This window comes from Polypterus senegalus, chromosome 2, assembly GCF_016835505.1.
Source record: "Polypterus senegalus isolate Bchr_013 chromosome 2, ASM1683550v1, whole genome shotgun sequence".
In the NCBI taxonomy this organism is placed as follows: Eukaryota; Metazoa; Chordata; class Cladistia; order Polypteriformes; family Polypteridae; genus Polypterus; species Polypterus senegalus.
Window position 1 is genome coordinate 74,688,444 of NC_053155.1, and position 13,868 is coordinate 74,702,311.

The following is a 13,868-nucleotide window of genomic DNA, read 5'->3' on the forward strand; positions in this document are numbered from 1 at the left end:
ACTCTTTGGTGTGAATGCCAGGCATCACGTTTGGATCACCAGGCCAATACCATCCCTACAGAGAAGCATGGTGGTGGCAGCATCATGCTGTGGGGATGTTTTTCAGCAGCAGGAACTGGGAGACTAGTAAAGATGACTGCAGCAATGTACAGAGACATCCTGGATGAAAACCTGCTCCAGAGCGCTCTTGACCTCAGACTGGGGCGACGGTTCATCTTTCAGCAGGACAACGACCCTAAGCACACAGCCAAGATATCAAAGGAGTGGCTTCAGGACAACTCTGTGAATGTCTTTGAGTGGCCCAGCCAGAGCCAAGACTTGAATCTGACTGAACATCTCTGGAGAGATCTTAAAATGGCTGTGCACCAATGCTTCCCCTCCAACCTGATGGAGCTTAAGAGGTGCTGCAAAGAGGAATGGGCGAAACTGGCCAAGGGTAGGTGTGCCAAGCTTGTGGCATCATATTCAAAAAGACTTGAGGCCGTAATTGCTGCCAAAGGTGCATCGACAAAGTATTGAGCAAAGGCTGTGAATACTTATGTACATGTGATTTCTCAGTTTTTTTATTTTTAATAAATTTGCAAAAACCTTAAGTAAACTTTTTTCACATTGTCATTATGGGGTGTTGTGTGTAGAATTCTGAGGAGAAAAATGAATTTAATCCATTTTGGAATAAGGCTGTAACATAACAAAATGTGGAAAAAGTGATGCGCTCTGAATGCTTTCCGGATGCACTGTATATGTATAGATTTACTTATTTGTTTTATTTCATATTGCTTACATCACCTACTATTCAACACAAAATGTATGCATATAAAAATTTCTTTCAAGGGCTAGTTTATTAAAAATGTTATGTTTATAGAATGACAGTAGCATTCACAGACTTTCAAGCAGCACTTTTCCTGGGCTGGGGCCTGCACTTCTATGTACATGTATTTTAAAGCTGTTTATTGCCTTGTGATATAGTGTCTCATACAGAAGACTTGTAGTAAAAGCTTTGTTTACTTCTAATATGTATAATGTTTTTGTTTTTATCTTTTTTAGGACACATTAGAGAAAGTTAAAGTTAGTGAATTTCAGAAGGAAGGGTAAGTATATTTATTATACACTGATTCCCTGAGACTCTGAAATAGGTAAGGAGGCTAGTTGGCAGATGGATAATACTTTTTCATGAGGCCTTGATTGATTATAAAAACAACTTGCTTGATTCTCATAGCATTTTTGACTTATCTAAAAAAAAATCTTTGTGTCTGAAGTTAGTCATCTGGTTTCATCTTCAAAATCCTCTTTATTCCTATTTGCCCGTTACACTGAAGTCTTTTTTCACTCAGTGTAACAATATAGTTTTTAGTAAATTGCACATTTTCTTGAAACAAGAATAAAAAAATGCAATCACAGTATTATATAAGCGAAATTATAGAGTACAGAATGGAAGACTTATGTAAGCTTTCCATTTTCTTGGGAGGCTTAAGCCAAGATCATTTGAGTGCCCTTTTCCCAAAAACATCTATTGTTCAGTTTGTGCATTGTTTTTCTTAAATTTGTTACATTTTAAGTAGCATGTTCTATTCTCAGTACCCTCCATTAGAAAGAGAAAATGAAACAAACCATTAGGTATGCATCTCCAGGTCCCAGTTACATGTAATGGCTTCAGCTTGACCTCACTGACAAGTTGTACAACTGAAATGGCTGTAATGGATCCCTATATGTACAGTACTGTATGTTCAGTTCATAGGACCAATAGATCGTCTCTAACATCCAGTGCCAAAAAATAAAAATGGGAAACGAGCTGGCCAGCTTTTTTATTTAATCTGTACAGCAGATATAGCAATTCTGTATTTTTGATTACTGTTTAACAGTATTTGTTAAAAATATGTTATTACTTATGTCTAAAGTACAAAGTATATTATATATGCTAACAGTATATGCAGTATATACATAATAAATGTAATGTTTATATCCTATTAAATTCTGAAACCATCTGATGTTGTTAAATGTGTGTATTAAAAAAATAATATTGAATCATATTATTTTGTCTTTCAAGGGGGTTTATGTTGGATATGTCTGTTGAAATGCCATATGAAATCCAAGAGATCTGGTCTGAAACACACAATATTGATCTTAAGGTATTGTATATAGTATCAATTAACTTTACAGAACCTACTGCTTGACTGCATTTTTGTTTTTGTAGGCACTAAATGAATGGAACTAAACTTATTTACTCTTTATAAATTCTATGTACATTCTAAGATTTTCTTTCTTGGAAAAAAATAAGTCTGAATTCTTCCTAATACTGAGATTTTTGGGTTAAAAATACAGTTTATTGCACAATTTTAGCACTTAGAAAGAATTTAGTAATAAAACAAAAATATAATAGTGTGCTGTCAATGTTTGATGATATGGATTAATTTTGAACCACTTTATTTTCGGTACACTTTTATTTACCGTAGCACATTTGAAATTTGCATCATACTACTGCCTGTAATTTTGTCAATTTTAAATACAGAATGTCAAACACTCACACATATAAACATGTTCACATTAAGATTCCACCCTTTTAAAAATTTTCTTTCTGTCTAGTTGCTTTGCTGAAAGAGGAAATTATATCAGAACCAAATGTTTGTTCTTTACTTTTCAGAAAACAGAGTGTAAAGCTGTCATTAGAACCAAGGAGGGCAGTTCTTTAGGATCTGATGGTTTCAGCCTCAGTGTTCGCTTGTCTGAATTATACCTGCCTAGGATGTGGGTGGAGAAGCACCCAGACAAAGAGAGTCAGGTAAAGCTAAAGAAAGGTCAGGAATGTATTTTGGTAATGCTTCACTTAACACATGCTGTGACAGTAGCAGAAAAAGACAAACGAAAATATGTTTTTTTTTTTATATTTATACTACAAGAATAGGATATTCAATGCTGTTCACTTAACTTTTGCAAAAAATCCAGTCAAGATAATCGTCAAAGTACTACTGTTTACAATACTGCTTTTTAACTGTTTGCATATGTTATTGGTACTCTGTGTGAAGAAAACCTACTAACCTTTAACCAGCTCCCTGATTTGTTCATAACAATGTCATATACCTCAATTTATTTTTTCATATTTTAAATACTTATTTCATTTTGTCTCTTTGTAAATATTCCTAGTTTTAGTTTTTATATATTGTATATACTCCAAAACATGGCGAAACATATTATCCCCATGATTAAATTACTTCTACCCATTGATTATAATAGAATATATTTTGAAATACTACAGTGCATCTGGAAAGTATTCACAGTACATCACTTTTTCCACATTTTGTTATGTTACAACTTTATTCCAAAATGGATTAAATTCATTTTTTTCCTCAGAATTCTACAAATAACACCCCATAATGACAACATTAAAAAAGTTTACTTGAGGTTTTTGCAAGTTTATTAAAAATAAAAAAACTGAGAAATCACATGTACTGTACATAAGTATTCACAGCCTTTGCTCAATACTTTGTCGATGCACCTTTGGCCGCAATTACGGCCTCAAGTCTTTTTGAATATGATGCCAGAAACTTGGCACACCTATCCTTGGCCAGTTTCGCCCATTCCTCTTTGCAGCACCTCTTAAGCTCCATCAGGTTGGAGGGGAAGCATTGGTGCACAGCCATTTTAAGATCTCTCCAGAGATGTTCAGTCAGATTCAAGTCTTGGCTCTGGCTGGGCCACTCAAAGACATTCACAGAGTTGTCCTGAAGCCACTCCTTTGATATCTTGGCTGTGTGCTTAGGGTCGTTGTCCTGCTGAAAGATGAACCGTCGCCCCAGTCTGAGGTCAAGAGCGCTCTGGAGCAGGTTTTCATCCAGGATGTCTCTGTACATTGCTGCAGTCATCTTTCTCTTTATCCTGACTAGTCTCCCAGTTCCTGCTGCTGAAAAACATCCCCACAGCATGATGCTGCCACTACCATGCTTCACTGTAGGGATGGTATTGGCCTGGTGATGAGCGGTGCCTGGTTTCCTCCAAACGTGACGCCTGGCATTCACACCAAAGAGTTCAATCTTTGTCTCTTCAGACCAGAGAATTTTGTTTCTCATGGTCTGAGAGTCCTTCAGGTGCCTTTTGGCAAACTCCAGGCAGGCTGCCATGTGCCATTTACTAAGGAGTGGCTTCCGTCTGGCCACTCTACCATACAGGCCTGATTGGTGGATTGCTGCAGAGATGATTGTCCTTCTGGAAGGTTCTGCTTTCTCCACAGAGGACCTCTGGAGCTCTGACAGAGTGACCATCGGTTTCTTGGTCACCTCCCTGACTAAGGTCCTTCTCCCCTGATCGCCAGCTCTAGGAAGAGTCCTGATGGTTTCGAACTTCTTCCACTTACGGATGATGGAGGCCACTGTGCTCATTGGGACCTTCAAAGCAGCAGAAATATTTCTGTAACCTTCCCCACAAACCTTTGACTTCATGCTTGGTTTGTGCTCTGACATGAACTGTCAACTGTGGGACCTTATATAGACAGGTGTGTGCCTGTGAATACTTATGTACATGTGATTTCTCAGTTTTTTATATTTTTAATAAATTTGGAAAAACCTCAAGCAAACTTTTTTCACTTTGTCATTATGGGGTGTTGTGTGTAGAATTCTGAGTAAAAAAATGAATTTAAAAACTGATGCGCTGTGAATACTTTCCGGATGCACTGTATATGTGCTAAAGAGACAAATTTCTATTCTGTGGTTAAAAACTATAGTTAACTGCTTAAGTTAAATGTTAAGTTGTTCAGACAGTCTTCAGTGAGCTGATATTAAACTGTGACCTTTTAACTGCAAAGATGTTCCATTCATAGAGCAAAAGCAATGGGACTCTGTTTTATATTTTGATTTATAATATATATACTAATAAAAGGCAAAGCCCTCACTGACTGACTCACTGACTCATCACTAATTCTCAGAGTTCCCGTGTGGGTAGAAGGCTGAAATTTGGCAGGCTCATTCCTTACAGCTTACTTACAAAAGTTGGGCAGGTTTCATTTCGAAATTCTATGCGTAATGGTCATAACTGGAAGCTATTTTTCTCCATTTACTGTAATGGAGTTGAGCTGGATGGCCGTGGGGGGCTGAGTTTCGTGTGACATCATCACGCCTCCCACGTAATCACGTGAACTGACTATCAACGCAGTACGTAGAAAACCAGGAAGTGCTCCAAAAAGCGCTAAAGAAAACATGCATTATATAATTGAGAAGGCAGCGAAACAATAAGAAGCGAGCGACTGACATTTACAACCATATTCATGAGTGCTGCTACTTCGGAAACAAAGCACGGTGTAAACCTAAAGTTTAAATTAAGTTCATAGACACGCTGCCGCTGGCGTTTGTCATGCCCACAGCTAATGCGGGATACAAGTTTAATGAGAGGACGCAGGATATAAACGAGTTTTGATCACTTTGTAATTAAGTTAAAATTGCAGGTTAAAGGCTGTATTTATGCAAATTCCGAGAGACTGTGTTTGTGGGGGATTGACAGTTAAGGTGGGTGGGGGAGTCACATCATCATCTCCCCTCCCATTCACCTCATTTGGTGAAGGACTGTGCTTATGCAGACGAAGATGAGATGGTCAGGGTGGTGTTTGGCAGAAACTGTGCACAGACAAAATGTCAACTCGATCTGAATTGCGCGATCACATTCGAAAGCATACATCTTTTCAACTTCTATTTAATCAACACTTAGCATATTCATATGTAAGGCTGCTGCGCAACTCAGCACACCTCCCATGTAATTGACTGCCTGCCCATATAAGGCCGTTCTTCGCTGTGGCGTGTTCATTCATTTCCTTGCTTTGCCAAAGAAGCAGCCTTTTCATAGGTTCTCCATTGTTTTAGCATATGCATAGGTGCAGCTGCTGTGGAAATCAGCACGCCTCCCATATAATTGACTACCTGCCCATATAAGGCCATTCTTCGCTGCGGTGTCTTCATTCGTTTCGTTGCTTGAACAAGGAAGCAGCGTTCTCACAGCTTCTGCGCTGTTTTATAAACAAACGACATATATTTTTCCTTGCTTCGCCAACGAGGCAACCTTTTTATTTAATCCACGGGTTCTGCGCTGTTTTATTGTTCATTTGTTACGATTGTTATACTTATTGTGTACGTATTTTACACTTAGTTTACTGTTCAAGTACCCATTTCCTTTATTTAATCCGCGGCTTTTCTGCTATTGTTTTGTTCGTTTATTACGTTTATGCTTATTTCATTCACTTTCTTTGCCTGACTGCCTGCCCATAGTAGGCGCTTAGCAGTTTTTTTGTGAAGCAGCTTTCTCACAGCTTCTGCACTGTTTTATAAATGAACGACATATAAGAAAGTCCTTTTCCTTGCTTCGCCAACGAGGCAACCTTTTTATTTAATCCACGGGCTCTGCGCTGTTTTATTGTTCATCTGTTATGATTGTTATAGTTATTGTGTAGATATTTTATACTTTTTTTACTGATCAAGTACCCATTCCCTTTATTCTTCCAACTGTATCCCTATTAAAATGTCTATTGACGTAATCACCATCAATCAAAGAACTATCACTTACCGAGTGTTGTCCATGCCCAGAGATGGCGCCTGCCTTTTCCATTCTCTGTGTTACATATTGCATGGCCATATCAGGTTCACTCTTGATATCCAGAGGAACATTGTCTCTTATGTATTGAATGACTGGGACAGGTTCAAGGTGTGGACTGATGATGGTACAGGAGATAATTATACTGCACAGGAGCACTAGAAGAGTGAAATGCTTAAGCCCTTCACCTATGGTTCTGCATGTGAGTTGATGGCTGCCGCTGAATTGTTCGGTTGTCGCTTTCAAGTGTACCGAAATGGCCAAATATTTTACACCTTTCGACAACTGCCAGTGCCTCTTAAACATCTTAGACTCACAGGTGACGATTTCAGTAGTGGACACTTTGATGTTTTTGAATGTTTAAACTCTCAAAAGCTGGATGTGAAGTTATCGATGAAACCGGTTGTATGCTTACAACGCTTAACAGATGCCGAATGTCACTTCAACACAAGTCCTACAAATACTGTCGTAATTGAAACAAACCATGAAACTCAAACGATTATGACAGCAGCAATCCAAGCTGTGAGATTTGAAACAAGATTACTGTTCACATGGCCTACTGTACGTTGCATGCTCAAGAGTAAGCTCAGCGTACAGCTTGGTCATATTACAACTTGGAGGGCCAAACTCAAAATGTGGTATACAAAGAGATCCTTAACAAATAATTATTGGTATATTTTCCCTCAGTTTAAAAAGGTTTAATTTTCTTCTTAATAAAAATTTTAAGGCAGTACTTGCCTGAAGCTGGTATTTTGCTAGTTTTTAATAAGTGTTATTTTGCATTAAACTTATGTAATTGGTCTGCATGTCTTGGCTGATTGATGTAATAAAGTAATACAAGGCACCTAGTGTGGGCAGATTGCTATTTCTTTCCCGCAGTATTAGTGACTAAGACAGGAGTGCCTCCAGTAGTGAGAAACATGGGAAGAAATAGTATGCCATTGATAAATGTCAATAAATAAGATGCATAAGCATCAAGTGACTAGGGGACACCCATATGCTCAACCCAAAGCTAGCGAGTCCTTATCTAGAGTACTGAGGAGTAACAGGCTATGCAGGGATCACTTATAATCAGTGCTCAAATGTGTGTATGTTTGGATTGTGTGTGTATGTTCATTTTAAACCACACGAGAGTAGTCCAACCCGTAACAAATATAGTGAGCCTTGCTCACCCTATGATACTACACTAGGTTAAAAAATACAATAAATGATTTCATCACTGAACTCAAGCTCCTGAGCTCCACTATGTGTATCCCTGTTTATTAATTAACTTTACCCTCTAAATTAGCTTTTTTGTTAATGTTTAAAGCTATATATTGACATCATTATTCACTTGGGAGTATATATCAAGCACCTAGTGTAATATTACTATCCTTTCATCTTTCTTGTGGAACTCAGATGTCCTTACTTGAGTCATGGCTCATATCCTATTTGACACAAAATCTTATCTGAAAATGTAATTGACAGACAGCCACATTTTCTGATTTTTCCTAACTTTTCTAAATAACATGTCCCATGTAATATTATTTTTATTTCTTTATCATTAACATTTCCAAAAACATCTTACTGTCTTCAGAATTCAGGCAAATTTAACAAATGTGTTAAAGTTAACCGTCTGGAAAACAAACAGCAGTATCAAGTTATGTAACCATTGCTGGTTATTAATATGAATATATCAGGAGTTCTTAAACATTTTAATTTGATTACCGAAATAAGAAAATCAGTACTATACTGGGACCCAGAAAGAGGACTATTACCATAACGACAGTAAAGCTATACATAGAAAAATAACAATGGCCATACAATAAACACAGTAAAGGTTTTTGCTTCCCTTCAAGCTAATTTCTCACATAAGTATTACTAAAAGAAAAAAGTGAAAACCAAGCATATTGTTGTTAAATCAATAATTAATATTCAAAACTAACAATGAATTTCAGAGATATATCTTAGCCAGTGTAAATATTTAGTGTGAGCTTTAGTTAGGCAGAAAGAAAAAAATTCTTCTTTATACCAGGGGCAGCACTAGGTTAAGATGGTTTTCTTAAAGCAAAGTACGAAACTTAACTTAATCTCTCAATGCACCAATTAAGCAATAAAATAGTCCAAAAATAATTCATTTATGCCATTTAGTTACCTTGTCTTTGGTAATTTTTTTATATTATTTTTCAGATGAGTTCCACCTTTAACAATATCTCTGAATGAGTTGAATTCCACCAAAGTCCACTCTGCAGCCTGTCTTTCCCTTTTGATATTTTCTACTGCTCATGCAGTTCTCAATGGTCCAACAAACACATCCTTTACACTATCAGTAGATTGACATTAATTGAACCACTTTTAAAAAGTGTTAAGAGAAGAAATTTGTCCTTTGTTAAGCATGTTATACTTAACGCAAAATCTTCATTACATGTGTGTTACAGATTTGGATACAATGGATACCACAAGATAATTTTTTCAACCCACACAATAGCTCAGTTTGGTGAAAAAAAACATCTGGCAACTCTTGGCCAGAGTCCCTTCCCTTCCCTGATTCTTTGGAATGACTAGAAAGAGATCTCTCAATTAAAATTTTTAAATGTCCTCTCATAGAATTTATTCTAGTTTAGTATGGGCCAAGCACACCACAATTCAACTAAAAATGATTAATATATCACATACATCTTGTTTATGTGTAAAATGTACGCAGGGAAAGATTTAACCTGGAAGTGTTGTCATCGAGAGTCTACATTGCTAGGCTGTATTTTTTACGAATGCCCTAAATCTAAATCATTTTGGGCAGAGAGTTTTGCAAATTTCTTGGGTTATCTTGGACATTCACTCCTAATGCATTGATGGCAATATACTATGAAAAATCAGCTGTAATATCCTATCAGCTGGTAGTATTTCAATCTGCCTTCTGTAACTCAGTGGAAAAGCTATGTATTATTTTATCTTAAATTCGAAAAAATCTCTTTACGGGGATTTGTTCTGAGCCTTTTCAAAACATAACATGAACTCATAAATATAATATTTATAATCCTAAACTATGCATGTTGTGTCTGTGCTCACGTTTTGAGCTCTGTTTGCTTTTTTATCATATATTAAGCACTGTTGATGGAAAGAAGTAGATTACTGTTCGTAATGGATGAATGCTGAATGTTAGGATATGACATACACAAGCTCACATATTCAGTATATGTGCTAATAGCATGGCAACAACATGCATATTTGTAAAATATGAAACTTACAAATGGTGCTGGTAATAACACTACTGTTAGAATCCTTCAAACCCTTAAAAATAAATCAAGGACAAAATATCAAAATCAATTAACACCTGACATGTACCACATAAGATCAAACATGATGTTGTTAATATAATGGTCAATTTTGGTCCAGTGAACACAACTGACCAAACAAACTTTAAAGCAAAGCTGAAACAATGAAATAATTAATTTCTAAATGTAACCTTCAGAATTCTGGTAGGTGGAATCTTCTCAGTTTGTTGAGTAGAAAAGCCAACATACAGTATTATTGCAATCCCAATAGTCTATTTTGGTCATTTTAACACCTGACATGAAGTACAAAATACAAAGCATTAACTATGAGCTCCACAAGCTACAGGTATGGATACTGTTTTGGAGAAAATAAATCATATATACCTTCTTATTTTTTAACTGTATGCATAGACCTTTCTTATGTATATATTTATCAGTTTACTTCAAGATTCCGTACTTCTTTTTTTCAGGCTTGCATGTTAGTATTTTGCCCAGCGTTTGACTCCAACAGCTTGCCTGAAGGTAGTGAAGTTGTGATCCTCTTGGACAATTCCAATTCCATGAAAGGGTCAAAGCTGCAGGAGGCCAAACAAATTGCAGTCCTGGCCTTGGAGGCACTTGAATGCAAGACTAATGTTATCATGTTTGGAACAGGTTTGTAGTGCTTTTTTACCTTCAAAGTTTCACATACAATACACATGTTTGAGATTAATACGACAAACTATATTAAAATTATAAGATTCCATCTAACAGCTGTGCTCAAATACTCCTCCTGCTGAACAAAAGGGAGCAAAATTGGGAAATAATTAATATAATTAAAATTAATATAATCATTCAAAAATGCTTACATATCTGAAAAGTTAACGACTGTTCACTTAATTTTAATTTTTGTTTTCTTATTTTAAGCAAGATAAATCATTTTCTTAAGACAGCAGAGCGGTAGGTAGTACTGCTGCCTAATGGTTTAATGTTAACTTTTCCCCCAGACATCATGTGCCTGTTAGCTTAATTTGAAGTTCAAAACAGGCCCTGTGTGAATGTGGATGTATCCATGAGTGAGCCTTACAATGAACCAATGCCTTGTCCAGGAATTTTTGCTACCTTGTACGCTGTGCTGCTGGGATACACATTGGCCCCACGTGACCTTGCTTTGGATTTAGTGAGTCTGAGGCTTCTAAAATGAGCACAATCAACTGGCATTCTAACCTTGTGGCATAAGTTATTCAAATAGATTGTTCATTCAGCAATACTGGGAATTATTTTGAATAAATCCAGTGAAGGATTACGGATTGCTGTGGTCCCAAGGCTGGTTTATAATAATCAAACCTTTTATTCTAAAATGCTTTAAGCAGGGGCTTGTAAACATAAGACCCAGGACATGTTGAAATATTGAATTTGTGTACCTCAGTGTGTATAACCTGCACATTTTGATAAAAGAGAAAGAAAAAACAATACCATTCTTTTATATAGTCTCAAATGTTAATGGATGAATGTTAACTAAGAAAAATCATTTTACCCTAATGCTGCTGTTTTGCCCTTTCAACAGATTATAATGAACTTTTTCCCTATCCAGAGGATATTCATACTGGCCTTGCTGCTGCTAAAACATTTATACTTGTAAGCGTACTTTTAATTATTCAATATCTTACAGAATAAATAAATAAATTAATTTTTTGTCATGATACAAATGTCTAGTACAACTCACAACACACAACACATTAACAGCAAGTTTTTAAATATAAATGAAAGTTTAATGTGTTTAATCAGACACTTGTAGCAAGTCATTTAATTAAATTTATGATTACAAATAGGAAGGACATTTACAAACAATAAATACATAAAACCATGGGAGTAAATCTTTTCAATATTAGAAAATGCAACTGTTTTGTTGCTGTTCCATTTGTAATCGAAAAGGACACTTGGAATTCAGAAATTGTTAATTGTTGTCAAACACTAAACTGAAAGAATATTCCTTTTTAGAGAACTTGATAAATTCAATATAGTACATTGTGTTTTAATTAATGAGCCCACTCATCTACATAATTACACTCACCCTCATATAAAGTTAATTTAGAGCAGCCAATTAATCTGACACACATTAGTAGAGGTGTGAGATTCAGAAAGTCAGGCTATCTGGAAAATAACCTATGAATATATTGAAAAAATGCAAATTCATCTGCATAACAACATCCAATCACTCTAATGTCTCATCGTATGAACAAGAACAGTAGTTTGGTAAAGCAGAAGTGGGACCAAATACCACTCCATGTTACTTAAGAGGGATTAAAAAAAATTTGAAAATTATTGCCAAACTGTTTTTGAACAAACAACCAAAAATACAGGGGTCAACTTTGCATTCTATGTCTGATTCTGAAGACCATAACAGAGCAATCAGCCCTGTTTGTATCAGGCTTATAAGTGATGAAACCCTCTCAGACAAAAAGGGCTCAAGGAATGCTTGCACTTTATTTTCCCCTGACCTTTTGCATAGGACAAATGTTTAGCTTCTTCTAATCCAAAATAACTTCTTTTAGATTGATATGCCGACCCCATTTCTTTCAGATAATATAGGACTGTTGCTATGTAATGCAAATGCACCCCCAGTTGCCAAAATAGATGATGGTCCACATCAGGTTTGTGAGGCCTTAGCAGTCTATTGGCCAGTCACTGGGATCTGGCAGGGAGGATGCCTTACAGCAAATACAATCAAGTTTAGAAATTAGTGGGTATGAAAGTGTTTCTACTCTCTGATTACAATTTACATCTTGTGTTTCTTTGTTCTAGTTATATGTACCTTTATGGCTTATGACTTTCCACTCTGTTCTTTGACTACATTTCTGGCTACATGTCTTGACTTAGTCTTCCCATTTATATTCTCAGTATTCATTTTGGTTCTCTGGGCCCTGTTCTGATTCCATTTTGTCTCATAACTTCTGTTGCCTTACACAGCCAGTACACCAATTGCCAGTAGGGCTACTATACACATTTTCCTCCTTTGCAAATTGCTGGCCTTGTGGGTCTACTTTGATGTGGAAGAACCTATGGCCAGTGATGATAATAATTTGAAAAGAAGAAATCCAAGCTGGCTTCTGTGTCATCCCCCATGTAAGGATCTGCAGGTGTCATGACTGGCAGTAAAAGCCAGATAATCCTATTAGATGACCCAGGGTAGACAGAGTCAAGAAGATGGTGGAAGTGGTGGTGACGGAATATTTATTACACTTTCCCAGGGTCTCTCTCCAGATCTTTGCAGTGTAATTCTTGTAATAAAATGAACTAATTGAAGAAGGGATTCTTAATGGAGGGACAAATGAAGAAGAACGATCTGTCAACTGGAAGGAGATTCAAACTGCACCACCTGCCTTCTGGACATTTTCATGGCAGAAAGAGCTGAATAACTGAGAATCACCAGCACAGAGTGTAGATGCACCCAGGTGATACATCACTACCTGCTGTCCCCAGACGGAGTAGCATCTGTAGGGTGCCTGTGCCTATGGAAAATGGTACTGCACACTAGTAGTGTATTCCCCTTGGTCCAAACCATGGGGTGTGATTAATCAGTTAAGGAGCACAGTTTTACTAGACTCTGGGAGCAGTCTTTCATTGCTTTGCAACTTGTACCCTTGTGACAGGTATAAAAAGGAAAACAATGCACTTTATAAGTGTTCACACTCACAGGCACTTCAGATTCTAACATTCAACTTCAGTAATGGTTATATATAGAACCAGGAATGGGGCCAGAATGTGAATCCACTCTCATTCAAACACTATTAGGAAGGCCTGAGTTTCCTCTGCCTTCTTGCAGGATTTCATACCTGAGTTGGAAGTGTCTCTTTGGTAAAAAAGCTGAAGGAGAAAAACTCCTACAGCTTTTCTTTTGGTTGCCAATTCTTCTAGCATGGTTTGCCATGTGGCCTCCTGGATCTAATGTTGCTGTAGCTTCTCTGCTAAGCATCCTGCAATCTCCAGGATTGGCCATTGCTCCGTTGGCTTCAATATCTTTGTTCCCAGTCCTGTCAACTATACAACTGTAACAAAATGGCTGTACAACAT

General features: G+C 36.8%; 1 protein-coding gene across 1 annotated transcript in view; it reads left to right on the forward strand.

The window, feature by feature from the left end:
* Positions 1 to 13,868, forward strand: part of parp4 (poly (ADP-ribose) polymerase family, member 4) — a 130,631-nt gene that overhangs the window by 61,671 nt on the left and 55,092 nt on the right. Inside the window, exons 19-23 of the mRNA XM_039743988.1 lie at positions 1,045 to 1,088; positions 2,045 to 2,126; positions 2,639 to 2,776; positions 10,286 to 10,469; positions 11,362 to 11,432. Coding sequence (XP_039599922.1) covers positions 1,045 to 1,088; positions 2,045 to 2,126; positions 2,639 to 2,776; positions 10,286 to 10,469; positions 11,362 to 11,432 — 519 coding nt within the window. The remainder of the gene's footprint in view (positions 1 to 1,044; positions 1,089 to 2,044; positions 2,127 to 2,638; positions 2,777 to 10,285; positions 10,470 to 11,361; positions 11,433 to 13,868) is intronic.